General features: G+C 41.9%; 1 protein-coding gene across 3 annotated transcripts; it reads right to left on the reverse strand.

Moving 5' to 3' along the window:
• On the reverse strand, positions 1-25,799 carry CSNK1D (casein kinase 1 delta). 3 transcript variants are annotated; one of them, XR_010466873.1, is made up of 11 exons: positions 25,472-25,799; positions 20,495-20,605; positions 17,433-17,581; positions 16,721-16,949; positions 16,118-16,288; positions 14,410-14,558; positions 13,733-13,904; positions 13,232-13,371; positions 3,910-3,976; positions 2,292-3,573; positions 1-2,148 (listed from the first exon to the last, which is right to left on the reverse strand). XR_010466873.1 is itself a non-coding variant. In XM_065034263.1 (10 exons), exons 1-9 carry the CDS (start codon positions 25,545-25,547, stop codon positions 3,944-3,946), a joined length of 1,230 nt encoding a protein of 409 aa, XP_064890335.1. In that variant the 5' UTR covers positions 25,548-25,799; the 3' UTR covers positions 1-2,148; positions 3,910-3,943. The 3 variants fall into 3 exon arrangements, 2 of the variants coding, with proteins under 2 accessions (XP_064890335.1, XP_064890334.1); XM_065034263.1 differs by lacking the exon at positions 2,292-3,573; XM_065034262.1 differs by lacking the exons at positions 2,292-3,573; positions 3,910-3,976 and having other exon boundaries at positions 25,472-25,788.
• Positions 25,800-25,910: the final 111 nt, after the last annotated feature.

Genomic DNA, 25,910 nt, shown 5'->3' on the forward strand with positions numbered 1-25,910 from the left:
TAGAAGTTATTATGAATGTATTTACACAATTCTTAAAGTACACAAATACAGTGGTAGTACAAATGAAGTGCTCTGACTGGTTTCCAATACACAGGTTTATATAGACAGTCTAACTATTTTCTGTATGATGGAATTTAACTATTATGAAGGACAAAGATCGCCCACAAGTGAGTACAATTCTAGAAGTCTGCAGTCAACTTTTAAGTATAGTACAGCATTCTAATGTTCCAGATACAGAGAGAATAAAGAGGCTGCCTTTGTAATTCCCTCTAACAGCACATTATTAACCACAGATATTTACAAGGAAAGCACAGTGAAGTGTAAAACTGTTCAAATGGTAGTGCACATGCCTAAAATACTGAAGTTTATAGTAACTGAGGAAATAATTCTCTTATGCAAACATATCCATGGATCAAACTCTTATGCTTCTCCCTACACTCTGCTAACACAGCCTTCCCCAGTCAGACCCGGAGTATACACAGGCAAGCAGCCAGTGTTCTGGAAACATCCAAAGAAGAGTGACTAATACTTAATACGTGGACTTTCGAGAGGGGCAAAAAGAATATGTGAACATTGAAACAATAAAAATACTCTTCATAACACTCTGAAGACCAATAAGCCTTTAATATTTTTTTTTTCCCCAAGCAGGGAAGAATTTCTCATAATCCCTGTTCAAACAAAATCTCTGAATATACTTTCATTTCCAACGTGGAACTTCCCATTACTTTAGTCATAGTAGTATGAACAGTACTTCTGATACCTTTCCGAGTACTGTGAAGATAGAATATCTATTTTATGAGACTGTCTACAGCAACAAACGTTACAAAGAATCTCTATATTCCATAAGCAACAGGTGCTAACAACACCTGCAACAGTTTCTTGGACAACCCACGCATGCCGAGTCGTTCACTCCTGGCTAATGACTCCGGGCATACTCAGCTTGAATACAGTTAACAATTAAATATGGTATGCACCCGAATTGTAAAAAAATCTCGGCATTTCACAGCAAGATTTTTTTCTTTCCTTCTCTTTTTTTTTTAAAGAATTCAGTTTTTGAGACCTGGCATGAAACACAAGGACTGATTATTTTTTTTTTTGCTTTAAATATGTAGATACTGAACGAAATGTGCAAATTCACGGAGGACTCGGTGGCAAGGCGTGTTTCCCACCTGCAATACCCTCCAATCCAACCGCCCTCAAACCGCAGGAAACAAAATTTCCATCAACAAAAACAATGTTTGAAACCATCCATTTACCCAAATGAAGCAGAGACAGGACAAGCTTGCAAATTCTCCATCCCTCAAACACCAGTGTCTTTCCTATTCTTCACAAAACAACCGAAATCCGTCCTCATGATCTCTACTATGCTTGCACTCTCCTGCAGGGTATTATTCTCTTCTATGAAAAAGAACGAGTATTAAAAATTCCTTTGTGTTACACAGAAAGTTAAGCAGTAAGTGTGAGTGAAGACAGCAAACAGCCAAGTAAAATTCTAACGGTTTTAAGAAAACTGCCTCAGTCAGAATGGGACTATACAAATAAGTAAACAGTTTAAATAAAGTCAGATGTTTTTGATTCATTTACATGTTCCCTGCCAGACAAATTTTTTAAACAATAAATTTCAAGTCATTGTCTTTAGTTTAGGTTTGTTTATAGTCTATATTTTTAAATCAGACAAAAGCAACAGTTCTTTACAGAGAATTAAGCCAATAATCTTAGCAAAATGATACAAAAAACTTTCTTAAACCAAGTAAAAGATTTATAGTTACAGTAGAATAATAAAAAGGGGTACAGCTGGCCGCCCGTGGGGGGAAAACTGAAACGGCCATCCGATAACAGGCGGTCAACTCTGTAAACCATCTCTCTTTTCCAGCCCTGGTACCACAGGGTTCTCTTAAGGTCACTGGGTTTCTTGCAGAAGCGTCCTGCAATGGCAGCTGCTGGAGTCTGTCCACGTTCCTCCAAGTGCCTTTTAAGTCACATGGAGAACCCCATTTGTACTGTTTCCACTCTAGTTCAGGGTATTTTTGCTAGTAAAGCCATTGGTAACGCAGGAGATCAGCCATGCATTATCTGCCCTTCATGGCACAATAATTTTCATCGGTGCACAGCAGACTGGAGAACACTGGTAGTTACCCGAGCAGGAATCTACCAAAGCCAAAAAACAAGACAACATCAGCACAGATCCTTCCAGTTAACATACACGTGGCTCTCAATATACTTGCATATAATTTGTTGCCAAAAGTGTGTGAATTTAAAATCCAATGAGCTACACAAAGTTTTGCACCCACCTGTAGCTACAAGCAGTTCCCTGTATTTCCTCCTTTGTTAGTAGTTAACATGGAAAATTCACCTTTCCAGCCACAGGGGATGTTTTGAAGACAAGGGAACAGAGCATAAACATGCACGGAAGAACAGACCAGATATAACCACTAGTAATGTGCAGAGATAGACTCAATGAGTAAGTTTGGGGGAAAAAAAAAAATCATAACAAGGGTTGGGGCAGGGGGCAGAAATCAACAGCTTTTCATTTTCATGGGACATTGTATAAAAAGAGACATCATTAATTTCCACAGATTGACCTATTTTGGTAAGTATAACGTTATTTCAATACTTTCACTGTGAAAGTGAAAACCACGCAGCGCTGCAATTTAAGAAGCGAGAAATGTCTAAGCAGCTGAATCAGAACACAGTATTAATTTCAGATGTAAACAGCTACAAATAGTAAGGCACGCAGTAAAGGTCAATCGGTGCAGACACAACCCTGAGCAGACCCGACTACGCACGTCTCCCGCACACAAGCTCTCCAATGCAAAGCTTTAGGTTTGTTTTTTTGACTACAGTCTGATTAAAATGTTAAGCTGCCATTTACAGTTGGAGCTCTTTAACATTACAAACTGTTTGCCAAAGCAGCTTGTGCACAGTCAGCCAAGCACACCAAGCAGGAGGAGATGAACGGAAGATGAAAAGCAGGATTCTTCACCAATGAGAGGCAGGATTAGTGCAAGCTTGGGCTCCATAGAGAAAGTGAGGCAGCAGACGGAGTTATACAACAGAATTCATTAAGGAACAGCAAATTCTCACAGCTTTTTTCAATAAGAAGCAAAGAAGCTCCTGAAATACTTAAGAAAGCATCCATCGAGGTTCAGATTCCAACTGAAACTTGTTATTTCCCTGATTACACCTGTTATTGCCAAAAGCAGAACAGACTAAAAAGCCAAAAGCTGCGGACAGAGCGGGAGAAACTTCTACTGCACTGAACGGTGGAAATGAGTTCTGAACACCCAAATCCGAGCCCGTCTGCCTCCAAGATGCTCATGTTCAAACTATTCTCATCAGTATGTGAACATTTTAAAAATATAGATCTGAATAGTTCAGAGTATTTTTAAAGTGACAGCTTGTAAGGAATATATAGCTTGAGAAGAATATAAACCAGTGAAAAATGGATACGGCTGTAGTGGAACATTCCATTCACTACAAGACACAGCCTCATTTGAGTAATATAGTTAATTGAGTCTTCACACAAGTATTTTGCTGTTTTTGAGTGGGTGACACACTGCTGCATGAACATCCCTGGAAAGACAGATAATTTTTAAACAGCTAAAATTTAGACTTGCTTATTTTATTTTATTTTATTGTTGATGCTTAAACAATTTTAAGGACTTTTCAAGTCACTATTTTTTGTCAATTCTGCCTAAGAGTTCAAGTGGAACAACAGCAATAATTCAACTTTTGGAAGGGCATTTACTTTTAAGTTAGAGAAAAAACAATGCTCCATCAAGCGCCTGAGCAGAAGGCGCAGGTACAACCATGAGATAAACATGAGGAGAAGAAGCAAAGTTGGATGTTTCCAAAGACGTTTTTTTCCCCACCCCATCCAAAGTTTGGTGTCTATGGAGAAGCACTCACCCAGTGCTGCCTTCCAACGAGAGGAGACGAGCAGCTACTTGCCATGGTGTTCGAAAGGAATGCTATTCTGGGGTAGGGGAAAAGACAGCAATTTGTAACAGTTCCACTGCCCCAATATATAAAGATGTCTAACAAATATCGAACCTAAACTTGCAGCAGCAAATGTATCTTTTGAGAAGCTCCGATTTCCAAATTCTATAAGACATTTCTATCATATTAAGAGATACATAAAAGGAACAAATCATTATTCCTGAAAGAAAGCTGACCCGGTCAGAAGAACAACGTAGAGTATGATGCCTATTAAGATGAATATATGGAGGAAGATTTGCTCATGAGGAGATGGAAAATGCAGAGGCATTTGAAGTATGTTGCTTTTTTCCCCAGGGACATGGCACAACACTTAAGTCGTTCAATGCCAATACTGGCTACAGTCTTCTAAAAGCTTCCCCTGTCAAAGAGACTTAATAAAATATTTATTTGTGCAGCGTTCTAGTCTTTTCTTCCAACTATGGAGAGAATATCTCTATAACCGGTAGGAATTACACACAGCTTTGACTGTTGGGTGCTGAACATGCTACGTTCAGGAACAAAAATTGAACAACTTACTGTAGACCACGAGCAGTCAGATCAAACCTTCTGTGAAAGGAAATGAAGGCTACTCTCCCAGAACTAAAACCCCGAGATGGTCACTACTTTCATGATGCAGTTTGTGCAATGTGGAACAACAGAACTGATTTCAGGGTAGCGTTTACTGTAATACTCTTGACCACCTTTACTACGCTTCTTAACGTTTAAAAACTGACCACGTAAAGGAGACTTAGTGAACCGTTCACTCATAGAACTTAAGAGCAGAAGGATCTTCTAACAGCTTGTGTGATTCTCTGTCCAGCACAGATCACAACTCTTCATTGCACACTGATCTATCATACACCTGAATACATTACTTAGAAATGAATCCAGTTTTGATGCAAAGGGGACAGATGATCTGCTGCTTTTAGAAGTTGTTTCAGTGGCTAACTGCCTTCACTTAGACCTTTGTTTTGCTTTTATTTAAATGTGAGTGGTTCTAGTTTTAAGAAATAGGTTCTTCACACGTTTTCTGCATAAATGTCAGTTCATGTTATACTCTAAAATACTATACCAACTAACCCAAGGTGACCTCTTACTTTTCAGACAAACTAAAAGACATTGATTTGAAACTCTTGCATTGTAAAATCTGTTTTCCCAAGCTTAATTTTTATAGCTCTTCTCTGCATTACTTACAGTTTTCCAACAATTTAAGATATTGAGAACTGAACTGAGCACAATATTCTAACATACGCCTTAATAATGACATGAAATAATACCTCAATTTCTGTTCATAACTGATAAAGGATGAAATTATGCGATTTCATTATGACATCACACGAACTTCTCCAACATTACACCTAAAGCCTCCTCAGTCATCACTTAGCACAGATCAGACTGTGCTGGTTAGACTGAAAGCGAGTTAATTTTCTTAATGCAGCTAGAAACTTTTGGTTTTTTGTAGCCAGCATGGTCATTGTTTGGATTTAGTTTGAGAGAAGAAGATTAAGATCCCAGGACAGAATTAACGTGTTTCTCCACTTAACTTTTTAGTGGTTTTCAGGTGGAACAAAGAGAATGTAAGAACTTACTGTTATCTTCGTCACTGTCTGGGAGTCAAGGTTTTTCTGGGCTCTCAGTCTGCACGTGTGAGGATGGAGCTATGAAGGGGAGCATGGACAGGACAGACCTTGACTAACATCCAGACTGATCAATGAGAGTAGAGTATTCCACGCCACCAGCGTCGTGCTTCCTGTTTAACTAGAGTCGGGTTTGCGGCTCGGGAGACCTGCTCCGGCTGCGCTCCGCGGCCGAGCTCTGTCCCAGACTTCCTTCAGGTCGGCCTTTTGCCGTTCTGCTGTTTTGCAGAGGCCTCTGGGCCTCTCTGCCTTTGTCCATCCCTCCCCGGGGTCGCCTGTTGGGACCAGGCGCTGCTTCCCGGGACCGGCTGCTTGGTGCGGATGGCGTTTGTGAGGAGTTGCATTGAGTATCTTTTATGTTATATTTCCATTTAATGTATATTAGTAGTAGTAGTGATATATTTTGTTATTTTATTAAACTGTGTTTATCTCAATTCACAAGTTTCTACCTTACCTTTTGATTCTCTCCCTTATTGGGGGTGGGGAGTGGGCAAGAGGCTATTGTGGTTTTGATTGCTAGCCAGGGTTAAACCACGACAAAGACAATGGGGTCCACTCCTTCATCCTAATCAAATTTGGGAGTACTGCAGTACAATATATTTTATTTTAATAGGCTTTACCTGACTGTTCAACTCTCACTAATGTGTATCGCTGTCAAACATCTCACAACCTGCAGGTTTTTAGTGGTTGCATTCACTTCCATATAGTCGAGAAAAGTATTGAATAACACGTGCCATAGAATTTATTATAATAATAATTATATTATAAATAAATATATTTGTTATTTAATATTTCATTTCATTAGAAACACTTAAGCTTCATGAATCCTTTTGTAGACATGTTAGTTGTTATTCCAACAAACACGCGTTACTCAGTGTTACAAAGTGCTAGTCTTCCTAAGGAGAATGCCTTAGGTACCATGTGGACAACACCCTGGAGGTAGGGAAGATACACGACACCTATTTCGCTATCCTAACCGATTACCATTTTTCTAGAAGTGTTAAATTTCTCTGAGAAGACCTATTTTCCATAAGAGAATTTTGGCTCACATTATCTACATTGTCAGCCTTAGTTTTCAGTTTTGGTCTGATCAGAACTCATTTGGGAAAGATGAAAGATAAAAATGTGGAGTCATCTTTAAGAACTCTACCTGGAGGTGAGTAGCTTTCATTATTTCTTTGAGCAAGCTTTGCGCATTTCCATTGCCCAGAGTTTAACAAGCAGTGGCCCTTCCTCTGGATGATCAGAGGTGGAGATTACAGGTGCAGCATTGCCTTGCCAAGCCAAGGCACCCAAATAAAAACATTAAATTATTGAGTTATAAATAACTCTAACAAATGTGGTTCTTAACATAAAATACCGGTAGAGCTGTATAGCAAACTTTAAAAGCTGCTTTCTACCAGGAGTATAGCCTAAACACTCCCAGAAAAAAAGAACAGTGGTAGTATATTTACTTAAGACTGACAAAGGAAACTAACGCATTTGGAATGGGCATGGACAAACAGTTGCTGTTCTTTACTTTCTCCAGATAAGAAGTGGTATGGATGATTTTCTATATTTCTATATTCTTTACACTTAGCCAGTCAAAATTCTCCTCAATAACCCTGCCATGTGAGTTCAATACTTTAGGTTTTCCTGACTAAGAACAAGGTATAAAGATAATGGGAAACCCATGGCTTTAACCGGTAACCTGATTAACATCTGAGGATAAATTTTTATTATGGAAGAACTACTTTAATGTTATGAAGATAGTAAGAATACAAGCTATGAAAATTTGCAACTTGAGCCTGACTGCCTGCTATGAGTGAGAACTGGGAAAACGAAAAGAGACATTTTCTCTAATGAGCTCAAGGGGAAGTGTTATAAGGTGTCCTTCCAAATCCGAGAGGCCCGCGGGAAGCTGTTTAAATTATGCTACAGTTGCACACTATTCTTCAGTCATCATGAGTGGAGACTAAGTGGTTCACTGCCTTGGTAAGAACTAAACACAGACAACAGACGATGAATTATTAATTCTAACAAACTCAGAGAAGATCCTGACTCGGCCACTGCTGGGACTGTAAAGAGATCAACCGAGTGATCCCATACATAGAGCAGAGTGTTCAAAAAGGCAGGTATGGAAACGTGCCTTTACTATTGGCCCACACCACAAATTATAGATCTGGATATTCAAAGACTACCCCAAAAAAGCCACAGTCCTACACAGTGTCAGAGTATTCCCATTTCACAAGTTTGGCAGAACAAAAACGTACCTGCAAACCCACCTGGATTATGTGTACCTTACTATGTTTAGAAAAGTGTCATGTGCACACTGAGCTACTTATCAGTAACACAGCAAAAAAATGGAATATATACTCTCTCCCAACATAATCAAGTATCATCACTGCACTTATTTCTGTTACTCCCGTTAATTATTTCTCTGGCTGGTAACAGGCAAAGCATCTGAGATTTGCTCAGAACACCAGAGACAAACCCAGGGCATACACACTTTACCAGGAAACCATCTTTACGTTTGAGTAAACATTTAGGGGGAAGCTGGCATCACAGCCATCCCAGGGACACCTGGAGACCACCCAGTCCAACACCAGCACGCACAGCGCAGCCAGCTGGAGCGAGCCACTCGGCACAACGTCCAGTTGGGTTATGGGCAATTTGGAAGAGGGAGATTCCACACTCTCTTAGTGCAACCTATTCCACTCCTTGCCTGCCTTCACAGTAAATAAGCTTTTTCTTGTGTCTAAACGGAATTTCTTATATTTCAGTTTGTGCCCACTGTCTCTTTTCTATTCACTGGATATCACTGAGAAGAGTCTAGCTGCACGTTCTTTACATCCTTCTATCAGGTATTTATTAATATTTACAAGATCCATAACTCTGCACAGTTCTACCTTCATTGTTTTCATACCGTTTACAAACTTCAGCCATACAAGATTGTAACATGAGAATTTCTGGTGGCAAAAATTGTAGTTCAGTGAAAAATTTAAGCTGGCAAAAACTGCCATAAAGCCAACACAAAAGACCTCACCTGTCTCCTATTCTTGTCCAGTCGCTTCTGCTTCTGAACTGTTCATCCCCTCTGCAAGCACAAATATTTGTGCAGCTGCCCCCAGACTATCATCCCCTGTTAGTAGTCCAAGCTGGCAGCGAGGACATTAATAGAAGAAGTGCCAAGATAATTAAAAAAGACTTTAAAGCACTAGGTCGGTCAGTTCATGGGACAGGAGCACAGGTGATATTTGCCTCAGCTCCTGTGCTATTTGGGATGGATGAGGAGCTAAATAAAGAGAGGAGTAGAAAAGCCCATCTCATTCACAGGTGGCTAAAGGACTGGTATCACCATCAACATTTTGTTTTTTTTGACCATGGGGCAAACTCCATGGTACCTGGTCTCCTCAAATCAGATGGGCTTCATCCTCCTAGGAAGAGCAAATGGACTATAGCCCATAAGTTGGCGGGGCTGATCAGGAGGGCTTTAAACTAGGTTTGAAGGCAGAAGGGATTGAAACTGGGCTCTCCAAAGATCAGCCTAAGGATGGAAAGCCTGAATTAAGAGTGAAATCAGCTGCCCACTTGAAGTGCACGTACACTAATGCACGCAGTATGGGCAACAAACCAGAGGAGCTGGAAGCCATGGTGCAGCAGGAAAGTTATGAAACATGGTGGGATGACTCTCATGACTGGAGGGCCACTATGTGTGGCTACAAGCTCTTCAGAAAAGACAGGCAGGGTAGGAGAGGTGGAGGGGTGGCTTTATATGTTAGAGAGTCTCTTGACTGTTAAACTTGAGGTCAGCAGTGACAAGGTTGAGTGCCTGTGGACCAGAATCAGGGGGAGGTCCAAGAAGGCTGACATCCTCGTGGGTGTCTGTTACAGACCGCCCAACCAGGACAATGAAGGAGATGAATTATTCTACAAGCAGCTGGCAGATGTCTCCAAATCGACGGCCCTTCTTCTTGTGGGTGACTTTAACCTGCTGGATATCTGCTGGGAGCTCAATACTGCACAGAAGAGGCAGTCTAGGAAGTTCCTAGAGTGTACAGAGGACAATTTCCTTCATCAGCTGGTAAATGAGCCCACCAGGGGCAAGACCCCGCTAGACCTACTGTTTACAAACAGAGAAGGGCTGGTGGGAGATGTAGTGGTTGGAGGCCGCCTGGGGCATAGCGACCATGAAATAATAGAATTTTCAATACTCAGAGATGCAAGGAGAACCATTAGTAAAACCTCCACAGTGGACTTCCGCAGGGCAGATTTTTGCCTATTCAGAAGTCTAGTTCAGAGCATACCCCGGGAAACAATGCTTAAAAACAAGGGGCCCAGGAGGGTCGGACACGCTTCAAGCAGGAGGTTTGAGCGCACAGGAACAGGCTATACCAATGTGCCGAAAGGCTCGCCGGCGGGGAAGACAACCGGCTTGGCTAAACAGGGAGATTCTGAAGGAAATCAGAAATAAAAAGAGAGTTTACCAACTGTGGAAAAAAGGGCTGGCTGCTTATGAAGAATTTATGAAAATGGCTAGATCATGCAGAAAAAAATCAGGGAAACAAAAGTGCAATTTGAAGTTAATTTGGCCAATTCTGTCAGGGATAATAAAAAGTCCTTCTTTAAATACGTTAATAACAAAAGGAGGGGCAAGGAAAACCTCCATTCTCTGTTGGACTTTGAGGGAAATACAGTTAACAAAGATGAGGAGAAAGCTGAGGTACTTAATACCTACTTTGCTTCAGTTTTTACCAGTAAGACAGGTGGCCCTCAGGACAACTGGCCTCTGGAGGTGGTTGACAGAGATAGGAAGCCAAATAGCCCCCTTGTATTCCAGGAGGAAATAGTTGGTGACTTACTGAGCCATCTGGATCCTCACAAGTCTGTGGGACCAGCCGGGATCCATCCCAGGGTGATGAGGGAGCTAGCAGAAGAGCTCGCCAAGCCGCTCTCCATCATCTTCCAACAGTCCTGGCTCACTGGGGAGGTCCCATATGATTGGAAATTGGCGAATATTACCCCAATCCACAAAAAGGGCTGCAGAGCTGACCCTGGCAGCTCCAGGCCTGTCAGCCTGACCTCGGTGCCTGGCAGGGTTGTGGAGCAGATCATCCTGAATGGAATCACACAGCACCTTCAGGATGGACAAGGGATCAGACCCAGCCAGCATGGGTTTAGGAGGGGCAGGTCCTGTCTGACCAACCTGATCTCCTTTGATGATCAGGTGACCCAGCTGGTGGATGAGGGGAAAGCCGTGGATGTGGTCTATCTGGACTTCAGCAAGGCCTTTGACACTGTCTCCCATAATATACTCTTGCAAAAGCTGGTAGCCCATGGCTTGGACAAGTGCACTCTACGCTGGGTTAAGAACTGGCTGGAGGGCCGGGCCCAGAGAGTGCTGGTGAATGGGGCTGCATCCAGCTGGCGGCCAGGCACTGGTGGTGTCCCCAGGGGTCAGGGTTGGGTCCAGTCCTGTTTAACATCTTTATTGATGATTTAGATGAGGGGATTGAGACCATCATCAGCAAATTTGCTGATGACACCAAGTTGGGAGGGAGTATCGACCTGCTGGAAGGCAGGAGGGCTCTGCAGAGGGATCTGGATAGACTGGAAAAATGGGCCGATTTCAATGGGCTGAAGTTCAACAAGACCAAGTGCCGGGTCCTGCCCTTTGGCCACAACAACCCCCTGCAGCGCTCCAGGCTGGGCACAGAGTGGCTGGAGAGCAGTCAGACAGAAAGGGACCTGGGGGACTAATGGACAGGAAGCTCAACATGAGCCAACAGTGTGCCCAGGTGGCCAAGAAGGCCAATGGTGTCCTGTCCTGTATCCAAACTGGCGTGGTCAGCAGGACAAGGGCAGTGATCCTTCCCCTGTGCTCTGCATTGGGGAGGCCACACCTGGAGTATTGTGTTCAGTTCTGGGCCCCTCAGGTCAGGAAAGAGATTGAAGTGCTGGAGTGGGTCCAGAGAAGAGCAGCAAGGCTGGGGAAGGGACTGGAACACAAGCCCTATGGGGAGAGGCTGAGGGAGCTGGGCTTGTTTAGTCTGGAGAAGAGGAGGCTTAAAGGTGAGCTCAGCACTCTCCAGAACTACCTGAAGGGCAGTTCTAGCCAGGTGGGGATTGGTCTCTTCTCCCAGGCATCAGCAATAGGACAAGGGGCCATGGGCTTCAACTCTGCCAGGGGAAATTGAGGCTGGAGATGAGAAAGCAATTCTTTGCAGAGAGAGTGGTCAGGATTGGAATGGCTGCCCAGGGAGGTGCTGGACTCACTGGCCCTGGAGGTTTTTAAACTGAGACTGGCCATGGCACTTAGTGCCATGATCTAGTAAACGGACTAGAGTTGGACCAAGGGTTGGACTTGATGATCTCTGAGGTCTTTTCCAACCCAGTCCATTCTGTGATTCTATACGGTGAAACGATTCACTCAGCTGAAATCCAATCCAAAAAAATCCTACTTCACTTTTGTTACAGTAGAATTGTTTCTCCAATCCAGTTCTCCCCCAGTCTTCATTAGAGATACCAACCCGGCCTCCATCTAAAAGATAATTCCCTCTAGTTGCAAGATTTTATATAAAAGAACACATACTACCTGAAATAATTAATTCTGCCAATTAAATGATGAAGCCAAAAGGAATTGCGTTAATTTTTGTCAACATGCTCCGTCAATGGGGAGTAACATGGGTCCACGGCAAAAATTATGCAGTTAGAAGTCCAGCACAGCATTGAGGCGTGATGGAAAACCCAGAGGTGACTGCAGCAGTGCTCTAACAGACTGCTGTCCCAGAAACGCTGCAGCGTGCCAACTGTGCAGGGGATACCCCATTCTGTAGGTGACTGAAGAGCGGCTGTACAAAGCCAGGCCACACTACTTAGGACAAGTCTGTATGAATACCTTGAAAAATGAATGTTTCAGCTATAGCATAAAGAGTTAAAAACATATTTAAACATTGTTTGCCAATCTTAAATAGAAGCATGACTAAAATCTCTTTGCTAAGTCACCGTGACCAATGAGGATGATTTCAGTGCCGACTACGGCTGTGAATCATCCTTCATCCTCCTGTCACCCTCTTCAAATGAGCCTTCTGTGACCTTGCCATCATTCACATATGTGGCTTCTCATCTGCTCTGAATTACAGCACTGAACTGCAACTTTTATTCACTTTTGCACCTTTATCCACCTTTGCACCTTTTGCACTTTCTGCTCTTCACCAACTACTTCTTTTCTCTTCTGCACCAATATTCTCTGCTCTGTTGATCTGGAAACACGACTCACAACTGCTTCTAACTTAGTCTGCTACAAGAAATGTAATGCGTAGAGGATCTAAACACCATAATTGCAGGTAAAAATGCTCTGTCTCTAGGATTCTGCGTCATCTCATACATCAATGACTGTATTACTTTGAGTATATTCTGTGCTTATTGTTGCTGAGGTAAAAAAACTAAATATTATTTTTCTTCACAGTAGTCTACAGTCACATCACAAATGTTCAGTGAAAATGTCAAGTACTCATACAAGTCAACATCATCTGCAAAATCAGTATAAAATCACATCAATTAGCTGGTATGTTCTTTTGGCAAATTAACTTAATCAAATCACCCTCTTTTTTCCATTACACAGAAATATTTTTTACCTGCGAAGTTGACATGCGAGAGGTATCTTGTCGGCCTGTTAGGTCAGATGATGAGATATTGACTGGGGCACCACGGTGCAATCTCATACTCACTTTCCTTTCTCGTTCCATACCAGACACTGGCCGAGGAGAGGTGTTGGCTGTAAGAAAAAACACATTAGATTCTCATAATGAGAAATGGGATTATAACACGGTCACTGGAAAATTTACACTCTTGTTGTTTGCATATAAAACTTCCACACAGTCAAACAAGAGAAATCAAGGCCTTCGTTTTACATTCACAGAAATCTAAGTAGCAATTGGCAGGTAATGTGCATACGCAATTAGCTTCAACCTGCTGAGGAGCAAGGGGATAAAAACCAAACAAAAACCCCAAACCCTGACCAGAGACAAACACCACTCAAGTACCCTAATTCTAATTTCAAATTACCAATGACCAGGAAGAAACTGCAGATTATAGTAGTCTACAAGGTGCACCTATCCAGGTATTTGCATACTTACCAGCATGTGAAGTTGGGGTAAGAGGAGTAGGAGGAGCTGTGTCTTGTGTTCCTCTCAGCCTGCCAGAAGCAGTGGAGGGTAATCCACGCACAGCTGGATTTCGTGTATGCCTCAATCTTTCCTCTCGTTCTCGCCTTTCACGTTCAGCATCTTCAGCTGCTCTGCTTGCACCCTGTGGGTCAAGACTAGTGAGCAACTTGGGGGATTATCGAGTTTACAACTAAATATGCCAATAAAAATACTGAAAATAAAGAACTGGATAACCCATGAAATGAAGTTAGCTAGGGCATTTATTATTTTGGTAAACTTTCTTGAGAACTGCCGTAAATTTTGTTCACACAACTGCTGGGATAGTCTTCAAAATGCTAATGTACACACATACTGTTATGGCAGCTGGACACTCCCTCAACAGTTGCAAATGACCGGTGCTGAAGAACAAGGTGGGAGAAAACAATTCTGCAGCCTAGCCTGGTGACTGCCCTGAAGGATGTCAGAAGCCTCACACATTTAAAAAGCTGTAACTCCAACTAAGTTGTCATTCAACCCCCATCTCATCTCACAGTATCGGCTAAGGTACTCAAAACTGACAATATAGTAAAAAGAAACCCCAAAACAACAACAACCACCAGAAAAAAAAAAACAAAACCAAACCCAAATCGTTTTAGGAAGCTACTCACAAATTTCAGCATATTCCAGTCAAACACATAGTCATAGGAGAACCCTTGTCGGTGGAAGAGGTTTCTGAACAATTGCCTTAGATAGGAATAGTCCGGTTTGTCATCAAAACGTAGAGAACGGCAGAAATTCAAGTATGTAGCAAATTCAGCTGTAATACAAGAAAGCCTTTTTTTTTCCTTCAGCTTCACATTTGCTTTTTATAATTCTGAATCATGAAAAAAACCAAACAACTGCCACAAACCCAACAAACAGGGAATCTCCTAAACATAAGAAAAAAATAATGACCTAATACTGAAGGCAACAATATAGCTCATCTATCAAGTCAACCCTGGAAAGTAAATTATTTGTCTACCACGCAATGGGCACAGATCTCGTTTGTCAACAGCAGAGAGGACCCAATAGCAGAGTTCTGTGATGAACAGCTGGGGGTGGGGAGGAGAGGTTTCAAACTACAGTTGAGCAAGGGAAGGATTGGTTTTTTTGCCTTTCTTTGCTTTGAATATATTTAAACGCAATTTCTTGCAGGATATGGAATAGCATCTCTTTGTTGTTAAGTCACATAAAGACTTATGCCTGCTGCCTCAAGACACACAGAAACTAGGGGACCCATATAAATTTCCCATGTAAGTCATGCTACAATTTTAGATTTGCAATTGTCTGAACGACTGTTTTTATACGGCATGCAAAAGATTAGTTACACAGCAAAAAACTTAATATTGTTGTGAATTCAATGTGCCAGAAGTAACTGTAGTATCAAAATAACAGCTTTTGAGTTCAAGCCCTTCTGACCGAAATAATATATTAAGAAAGAAATTCTAACAAACAGCACAAGAAAAGTTGATCAGTCTTCCCTCCTGTTAACCCCAGAGAAAAAACATAGTTCATGAATGGAAAGGAACATCTATGAAATGACATCTGAAACACACTGAAGACAATAAGTTTTCATACAACCCTAACAAAAAGTATAGTTCTCGTTATTGTACCTCGCTGCCAAACCCAAAAACTTGGAAAGAATAAAGACAGAACTCTTAGTAAAATACCAACAGTGTTCTCTGATAACAGCTAATGCTAATAAGTTTTAAAACAGCTTTCAGTATCTTTTCGTAGGGCTCAAAACTGCCTAGTTATTACCGTGGTGTAAATACAGAAGAGCTTTGAGGTATAATGCTAGGATATAGGAGGAATTCTTATGCCTCTCAAAGATGCTGACCATCAACAGGCCAAAATGGACGAACCTGGAATGACAATTCTCAATTGAAACAACTTCAAGAGGCATCTCTGATTATACAGTCCAATTCATCCAGGAAACAGCACCCACACATATGAAGAAATGGGTAGTTTCTCAAAAACTATTTGTCTGTTTCAGTTATCCATCCAGCACGGATGCATGTACACACAATAAACCGCAAATCAGACGCACCCAGCTACCCTTCAACTCAAGGGCACTGCGATGATTGTTTACTAGTAGTTAAGACAAGGGATAATTAGAAACAGTCTATGAACACAAAGATCCCACTCTCGAAAGCACAGTGTCTTTATCATGGGCATGCCCAATCATGGAAGGGAACGAGGGAGGGAAGAAGGGAGGAAGGAAAAAAAAACAGAGAGAGAGCAGTAAAAAAGCCTGGTAGAATTCAGTGTAAAGAAAAAAAGAAATACCACTAAAATATGAACGTGTAGGCCTAGCGCCACAAAAGAGTAACTTACAAGGGTATCCTTTACACAAAACCTCAATGGGTGTAGACATTTTCTTTTCACTGATACGTTCATATTTCTGCCGCTTTGTTGCTGCTTTCAGTCCCTGCCAGGGGAGGGAGCCCAGGTTAAAATACATCAGTACATAGCCCAAGGACTCCAAGTCATCTCTGCGAGATTGCTCTACAACAGCATAAAAAAGTGCACTCATTAGGTTTCATTTTCTACTGGAAAAAACAAAAGACTGTGCAACAAGACTGTCATAAAAACCCCTAGAAACACAAGAGATATCTGAGAGTTACTATGCCCACGATAAACTCACCCAATACGAGAAAAAACCTATTACCCTTGCAGTTATTAAAAATGTGCTAATTCCTGAGAATTACAAAGTGGCCAAATCCCACCCACCCAAGAGATCCGAGACCAAGCATGCTGCACCGTTAGTGCCAGAAATAGGGACTGTCTTCTATGCCTCCATAAAGCAACACTGAGTTGGACTTGCTCCTGGCGGGTCACTTCAAACTCAGGACGTTCTGTGATTCTATGATCTACTTGTATTAGAATTATGTGCATCAGTGCTTTTACAGTTTCTATTTACTGCTTTCCCCAGCTCACCAATTCCAAGATGAGTGTTAATGGATGCATAACGGGCAGTTCCTGTTAAGTTTTTATTTTCACGATATGGAATATGTTGGTGAGTTCGAGCATCTCGATACTTCTTTGCTAATCCAAAGTCTATTATGTAGACAAGATTGCCTTTCTTGCCCAGGCCCATCAAGAAGTTATCTGGCTTCACGTCTCGGTGGATGAAGTTTTTAGAGTGAATATATTCAATACGACTAATCTAAATACAAAGAAAAAAAAAATCACTGAGAGACTGGACATTCACCTTTCTTCTTATAAAACACTGGCAACACTGTCTTAATGCTAAAAGAAGTAAATAAACTTTTTATTGTAAAATGTAATGGCATCAGAGAACGTAATTTAAAAGACAACAGATAAACCTTCTCTCCAGCTTTTTTCTTGTACCTGTTTTAAATTTGTTTCCAAAAACTTCCTTGGGAGGATTTATTTGTCTTTGAGCAGTGTAACAGGTGGTCTGCAAACACAGCAGGTCCAGTTTTTGAAAACCAAAGTAAGACTTTCTAAACACTTTTGATGGGACACTTTATATTTACAGAAGGAAAACTAATCTTGAGTCTTTTATCTAATGATACAGCCTATTCACCTCTAAATTACAGAAATAAAACGCAGTTGTTATGATCTCTCAATAAATTTTAATATCCCATCATTCTGCCCTCTCAAGATCAACAAAGCAGGCTCCTACCATTTGGTCAGCAAGCAACAGGACTGTCTTGAGGCTAAATTTCCGTGAACAAAAGTTGAAGAGATCTTCAAGACTCGGCCCCAACAGCTCCATCACCATTACATTGTAGTCCCCTTCAGCTCCGCACCACTTAATTGTGGGAATACCCACTAGAAACAGGGAAACAGTTTATTCAGTATAACAATTTGACTTATACAGTTAATACACAAAGATCTTCAAGGCTCTTAAGATGAATTTAAGGGTCATTACTGTGAATATTTGTATTTACAGTAAAGCTTAATATTTTATGCTACCCTCAGGCATTCTGAAATGAAGTTTGATAATTTCACAGCACAACCAATAGAAAATTATAGCAACAGAGGCCTAAAAATAGCCATTTTCCTCTTCCCCAGAAATCTCACAGCCTTTGAGCTTAGATTGTAACTTGAAAGTATTTACAGTGTTTTTGCTGGATTTGAACCTCAAGCATTTTACAGGTATTAATACTCATATAATCTCCAAGATGGCAATAAGGAGCAAACTGGAAGTCTGAAAATAAAGACACTGACAAACCACTAAATATTATTACTGAAGAAGGCCTTAGAAATTAGCTGCTTAGTTTCAAAGCCTATAAGATCACTGTAAAATACCTCTCTTCCATTTCAATTTGTAATTATTCAGCCTTGCTTCACGCTCTGGGATTTCCTCCAGTTCCACTGTATTTGCTGGTTAGTGAATCTCAAAGAAAGTAGCATTGTTTATGAGAGCAATTATACACTCAGCTTGAGAGAGCTAGAATTAGCCCTGCTTTATGGAGAAACTCAGGAAGGTTGTTTCACACCAAATGGTAGATAGAATTGCTTGCATATTTTTAATTAAACCTGTATATAGGTAGCCTTACTCAGAATTTCAAAGGCATTTGAGTTAATTTTATGCATTTTGGAAGTGAAAGGGTATAAATTGCCCGATTTAACTCTTACCTTTACTTGATATGCATTATTTTTTCCTGAATTCCCTTCATAGGGGAACCTTATTTGCACAGAAACTTAACCTTCTGCCTCCTACGTCCACAGCATCCATCCTCAGAAAGAACCCACCATCAGTCACAGCCTCAGGAAGCATTCTACTCTGTGAAGGCTATTCAGGTTACATACAGGTGGCAACTGAATGAGGCAGGAATTAAAAAGTAACTAAATACAAATACACATTACCATCCATTTCTAGATGTATGATTACAAGGTCTACCTTGACTTCAGCAAAGCCTTTGACACAGTCTCCCACAGCATCCTCACAGCTAAGTTGAGGAGGTGTGGTCTGGACAATAGAGCAGCGAGGTGGGTTGCAAACTGGCTTAAGGAGAGAAGCCAGAGAGCGGTAGTCAATGGTGCGGAGTCCAGCTGGAGGCCAGTATCCAGTGCAGTGCCTCAGGGGGCAGCACTAGGGCCAATGTTGTTCAATATATTCATTAACGATTTGGACGAGGGAATAGAGTGCACTATCAGCAAGTTTGCTGATGACACCAAGCTGGGAGGGGTGGCTGACACGCCAGAAGGCTGTGCTGCCATCCAGCGGGACCTGGACAGGCTGGAGAGTTGGGCGGGGAATAACCTGATGAAATTTGACAAGGGAAAGTGTAGAGTCCTGCACCTGGGCAGGAACAACCCCAGGTTCCAGTATAGGCTGGGAAATTACATATTAGAGAGCAGTGTAGAGGAAAGGGACCTGGGGGTCCTGGTGGACAACAGGATGACCATGAGCCAGCACTGTGCCCTTGTGGCCAGGAAGGCCAATGGCATCCTGGGGTGTATTAGAAGGGGGGTGGTTAGTAGATCGAGAGAGGTCCTCCTTTCCCTCTACTCCGCCCTGGTGAGACCACATCTGGAATATTGTGTCCAGTTCTGGGCCCCTCAGTTCCAGAAGGACAGGGAACTGCTGGAGAGGGTCCAGCGTAGGGCAACGAAGATGATTAAGGGAGTGGAGCATCTCCCTTATGAAGAAAGGCTGAGGGAGCTGGGTCTCTTTAGTTTGGAGAAGAGGAGACTGAGGAGTGACCTTATTAATGTTTATAAATACATAAAGGGTGAGTGCCATGAGGATGGAGCCAGGCTCTTCTCGGTGGCAAACAATGACAGGACAAGGGGTAAAGGGATCAAGCTGGAACACAAGAGGTTCCACTTAAATTTGAGAAATAACTTCTCAGTGAGGGTGGCAGAGCCTGGCCCAGGCTGCCCAGGGGCGTTGTGGAGTCTCCTTCTCTGGAGACATTAAAAACCTGCCTGGACATGTTCCTGTGTGACCTCACCTGGGCGTTCCTGCTCCATGGGGGGATTGGACTGGATGATCTTTTGAGGTCCCTTCCAATCCCAAACATACTGTGATACTGTATTTTGCATTTGAGATACAGCATGGAATATAGTCGTTATGTGATGTATAGCCTCATTTCAGAAGAATTCAAGGAACTAGGACACAAAGGCAAAACTTAACTAAACGAAGTTTATGTCCCAGAACTGCATGGGAATCTTACATTTGCAGAGTTCCAAAATATGTGAGTTATCTTAGCAGAGTACCACACAGTAGCTATTAAGTTGCTTCACTCCCGTTCTATGTTACTACTGCTATTTTGTCTTAAAATTCCCACTGCAAGGAAATATTTTTAAGAATACTAACATATATAACAAAAACTAACCTGAATTTACTAAGTTGAGAATTGTGCTACTATAATAAGCAAGTCAGGTTAAATGTTCCAGAACAATTGTTACCATCTTTCACTGACCCATGAGAAACAAAAGTCAATCAGTATACTGACAGACTAGATCAAACTTTGTTCCACATTTCTCGAGGTTTTCAAATTTTAATAATCTGGGACCATGGGCAACATTGGAGCATCTTAGCGGTTATCATGAGGTTGGGTAGCCATGGATTTGGAACTGACACTCTACATCGCTCTTCACCTATCCTGCCACCTTTCCCACCTTCTCCTTGTATGTCAAAAGAGATCTTAACATTTAAATACTTCCAGGTGGCAGATAGATCAAAGACATAAAACCAGCTAAATCTCTGAAGAAGGAAAATAATTTGCTTGCCTCCACCCTGCATCATTTTGTAGATTTTACTCTCTATGTGGAGTTGAGGATGTTTGGTTTTCACACATTCCAGCTTAATTGCAACCTCCTCTCCGGCAGCAATATCAGTTCCTAAAACCAGAAGAATTTAAAACATTAGTCACAATACTTTTTAAGATGCATTTCATTTGTCAAGACTGAAGCAAAGCAAATATTGACAAATTACTTCTCAATGACAAACATTGAGAGATTATTAAGTACCTTCAGCCATGATTATCTACAAATTGTTCTGAGTTCTTAAAGATTCTCTCCAACAGACTCGCATTTTAAGTTACAACTACTAGACACGGTAACACAGGAAGCTGAAACTGCTGCTCTTCCATTAAAGAAAACCAAAATAAAATACAGTTAGTCTTCTGAGGGGTGTCTTTCCATTTCCAGTTTGTGGTAGAAGTGCTCAAAATGCAGGTCTACAGGTGTGGCATGTATGGTGGCCAACCTAAGGAATGCTAGGAATTCAGATCACCTCCTCTTATGCCTTGGAAACAGGGAATACAACTTCCCTAAATGTCAACACACTCCGGATTTATTCTGACATCTTACGATTTTATCTGGTTGCCAGGTATGTCTTCAGAACCAAGAATCTGCTCTCTCAAAAGATTTTAAAAATCTCATTAAATTTTTGTTGCAGGAATCAAGTGACCGAAAAATTGGCTTACCTGTTCAATTTCAAAGTTGGAATGTACCTAGGGAAAAACTGACATTCTTAAAAAGAAACACCAAGTCAATAACATGTTTACTCTCACAGCCAAGCAGCTTCGGAAGTACAGGGAAACAGGAACTGGTGAAAGGAGATGTGTGACGCTTTTCAGCCATATCACTGAGTCTACTTTCAGAATTTGTCTCTTTTGAGAGACAGATTTAGGATCATGTGAAGTATATCACCTGCTTTTGTTCTGATCCCCACTTTTAAAAGCTTAACTTGAGGTCCGCTGGCTTTTGTTTGGAAAGAAACAGTAAACAATTATTTTGTACTCGCTTTCTCCAGGATGTTCAGAACTCTTTTCAGAGTTCAAAAACTCTTGTCATTATTTGTATACAAGTAATTTTTAATTATCCCTAAATATTCCCCATGTCACGTATTTGTACCTTTTCCAGTTCCATAATGCTCTTTTTGAGAGTCACAATAGCAATTAAGACAGAGATGCGCAACTATAGCTTTTTTCTGCTTACCTGTTTTTTCCATACACTTTTCTTTGACCATTTCGGAGTACTGAGCCAAGATATACATCTAACTACGATAACTGCAAAATCTTTCTCCTGAGATTAAGTAGCTGCTTCAGTGCTTTTATAGTTTGTGTCTATGAAGTGAGGCTGATCCAGGCTAGCAAAGACAGCCTCTCCACACCTCAAAATGGGCACGACTCTTCAGTTCACAAGAAACTGATGGTGTACAGAATTATTTATGAGTTCACCTAAGACAATGCGCTTTTTTTTTTTTTTTTTAGGGTAATAAAATGTCTTTTTGTGTGCACACACACATGGGTATTACAGTGGTGTCACTGGTACAGTGAATTTTTCTGAGTGAACACCAGGGTCTATATTTTTTAGGCATTTTACAATGCACCTTAAGAAAATAAACCATCTGAAGCTCACTGTAGGTACAATAAGCACAACTCAAGGTGAACAACTGGAAGAGACAAAGAAAAATAAGGCTGGCTTTATGTCTACCTGTCTCATCTGACTCCTTTGTAACCGGCATAAGAGATGGCCAGATCCCCAATTGCTACTTTGGTCACAGCACAGTAGCAGCAACTGGAAACTTTTCCATCTGTAATCTAAGGTTTTCACATTTTATAAATGTATTATTCTGATAGACTTTAAATGAGCTATGGTGCACACCAACCTAGAAATGTGAAAGCACAGATCACCAGTACAAGGAGGAGAGCATCATCTTTCAACCTAATACTGACTTCCCCACGCCAAACAAATAAAAATCTTGATTCTGACCCACAGAAATCCGGACCTTTATTGCTTATCCCTACATTCACTACATGTTCTCCCCAGCACAACAGTAGCCAAGACCAGGCAAAAGGTGGACAATATTATCTGAGGGGTGATCAGGAACAGACACTTGTTTGGTTTTGTTTTCAAATGAAACTTTTCCAATCCATGACACAAATTGTTGTCCAAGTATACTGAAACACACATTCCTTACACACAGCTGCAGAGTCCTGTGTTTAATTAGGGCAAAAACTGTAAGACCGCAATATCGGTATGGAGTTCTGCCCAACACAGTGTTAAACCATTACTTGACAGACCACAGCCTTGGTCTAGCAGGTAATTTCTTAGGCTAGTTGCTCTTGGAATTGCAAAATCCTCTACCATAAGAAAAGCCTTAGAAATTATTTTAATTAGTTTACAACCCAAAATGTATTATTAAGAAGAATATATACATAATGCAAAAATCATGAAACCACAGTGACTACAATGCCTTCATACTTGTATCTACTTGACCTCATGGACTGTCCAATGAAACAAACGCCTATTCTGATCTCCCCATGCCCTTTTTCCACCTTTTATACTACTTAGAATATCTGTGAATCCATTTCTTTCATACCTTCGTCTGGAGGGTAACTTCAGAAAATGTAGGTACACTAATTTCCTAAAATTTATTTTCCTTAAGCCGTCCACACTCATTCGTTTACAATAGTGCCTTACATTTCAAAATCCTGTCCCACAGACCTTGCCATTCTAAGCAAGCAAAGCTGGGGCCACTGCAAATTCCAGAAGACACATTCTGAGGTATGAGGGAGAACAGGAAAGAATATGAAAGAACTCTGATAATAACAGCAGAGTTGTTGGCTCCATATTCCAAAGAAACGATAAAAGAGAGAGAGAGAACGAGAGAAAAGTCTCTCCCCTCTGCTCTGGAAAGTCCTCAACACCCTCGTAGCTGAATTAACGAAAAAACACAGGGGGACTGGAAATAGGCAAAAAGAATCAAATCTTCCTTTTCAAAGCCTAAAACTGAGCTGGAAATCTACACTGAGGTAACGTACAAATTCACTAAGGGCTCTCAGAAGGTATGTGTGCTTAAAAAAATTCATGACTTCTGAAAGAATTGCAGAAGTTATTTTAAGGCACCTATATCCTACTGCACAGTCTCAACAAACATGTAGAATCTTTTTTTTTTTTTTTTAGAAACCGCACATTTCATCATCACAAAAAGCACAGATTTCTAACAACTCTGTTTTATCAGATAATGGTAGGCAAACCAAAGGGGCCTCTACCAAAGGCTTCACTTCTTGAGAGACTGTAATTTTCTCCAGACAAAGAAACCTAGGTCACCAGCTGGATTTTCCATGCATACAATTCTCTGCTAGTTACTGGCTTAGCAATGAGCAAACCCTAAAGGTAAATCCACACTGGCTACTTCGAGGCAAAAAGAAGATGTCAAAAACTAAGGATGAGGAATTCCTGTGCAAAATGCAGCACGACAGTAGCACTAATACACAGAGAACTATTATTTCCTGTGCAACTTAACTGTTGTGGGCCGTATGCATCTGAAGAAAAGTGGCAAATAAAAAAAAGTTTATTTGACTTGCACTTTAAATTTATACCATAATATAAACTGATTTACCCGAGCAGTAGTCAAATGCTAAACTAGGAGCTTCTCAAATCATCTCAGATTTCTCAGATTTAAACTGCTGTCTTAATCTCTACCCAGAATCCCAATGGTAGCTAATGAGGATTTTTTGCATAAGCATTCTCACCAATCTTCTCACAATAGTCTTCCTCTTTTATGCAAGCACTGCAGAGAGAAAGAATCATGTTCTCTGCCTCTAGACAACCACATGCCTTCAGCTAGGAACATGGATTTTTCATCAGGCATATGATCTATATTACAGATAACTGGTATTTCATTATCTGTAAACAAGCAGCTTTAGGTAACATTATTCTGGAATGCCAGCTGTGCACTGCAATGTGAAACACTGCTTGTCTAGGAAGAAAAAACACCGCTCATACTGCATACGTTACCAAACATACCACACGTTAGCTAGTGATGCCGTTTTTACCTTCCAGACGTACACAGTTAATGTACCTTAGCACTGGCAAGTTTCACCTTTTTGACCTGCTTTTCTAAGTTACCACAATTTTCAAATGCAGAGCACTTGATTCTATGTGGCAGGATATAAAATTTATTTTTATCTGGATTTAACCCACTTCTTATGCATTGAGAGTTTGCAGAATATGTTATTTCAAAAATACTTGATTTCAAAACTTGTTGTAACTGCCACTGCTTGTCCTAACCAAGAGCAACAAGGCAGGACGATAAAGAGCTACATAAATGGACAGGCAATGACAATGCCAATCTTGCAAATTTCACAGTTGCATAGAAATCACAGTAACAGAATTAGATATATGCAATAAGGCACTAAGGTAACACTCCAGCAAGAGGGTAGCTAAACTATTGACGATTTCTGAACGATTTGAGGGGTTTTGTAGCTGCAACCTAGTCATCCATAGCTGCTTAATATTTTTTAGGCCTCACAGGAGAAACAAACATTCCTCTGAGAGCAATTTTTCCTAGTCCACTGCAGTGATATTTAACCCTGATGCACGAGGTGATTTATACCCTTATCCCCATTTTACAGAAGAGAAGATAAACGGTGCCCAAGGTCACAAGACAACAATGGCAAGAGGCAGCTAAATAAGCCAGAGTTCCCAATTTCCACACTGTCCAAATTAAGACATGATGTCAACTAAATATTAAATTGCTACTGCTGTGCCTCTGGCAAGGTACTTGACATCAAAGGGCACTTCGTGGGCAGCAGTGCAGCCTGAGCTCCAGGCGGGGTGACGCGAGGCCCCGTGGGCTGCCCCGGCCCAGCAGCGCGGGGAGCAGGCCCGGCAGCGAGCAGCGACCCCCGGGCCCGGCCCCCGGCGTTCTCCACACACCCGCTAGGTGCGTCCCCAGCGAGTCACGCCCCTTACCCAGGTAGATGTCCCCGAAGGAGCCGCTCCCGATCTTCCGGCCCAGACGGTACCGGTTCCCAACCCGTAGCTCCATGGTGGCAGCTCGGTTCGTCCGCGGCCCGGTTCTGTTGCTCCGCCCGCCCCGCGCTCTGCTGCCTCACAGCCCCGCGGCTCCTGATGCCATCGCGGCTTCGCCCCTGCCGCTCGATAACAGTGGGCCTGGCAGCGCCGCCGCCGCAGCTCCCAGGGAGGATGGACGCGGATTCACCGCAAACCCGGCTCCTCAGCCGCTCCAGCCTCGAGCCGCCATACTGCCTGACCTCACTTCCCTGGCAACGGGGGCGGGGCCTCGCTGCGGCGCGCGGGCGCGCTTCCGCTCCCGCTTCACGCGTCCCCGTGTCCCCCCGGGCCGTGTTCAGGCGGCACCACCGGCCGCGGCTCCTCGCCACGCGCCGCC

Source organism: Columba livia, chromosome 18 (assembly GCF_036013475.1).
Source record: "Columba livia isolate bColLiv1 breed racing homer chromosome 18, bColLiv1.pat.W.v2, whole genome shotgun sequence".
Classification (NCBI taxonomy): Eukaryota; Metazoa; Chordata; class Aves; order Columbiformes; family Columbidae; genus Columba; species Columba livia.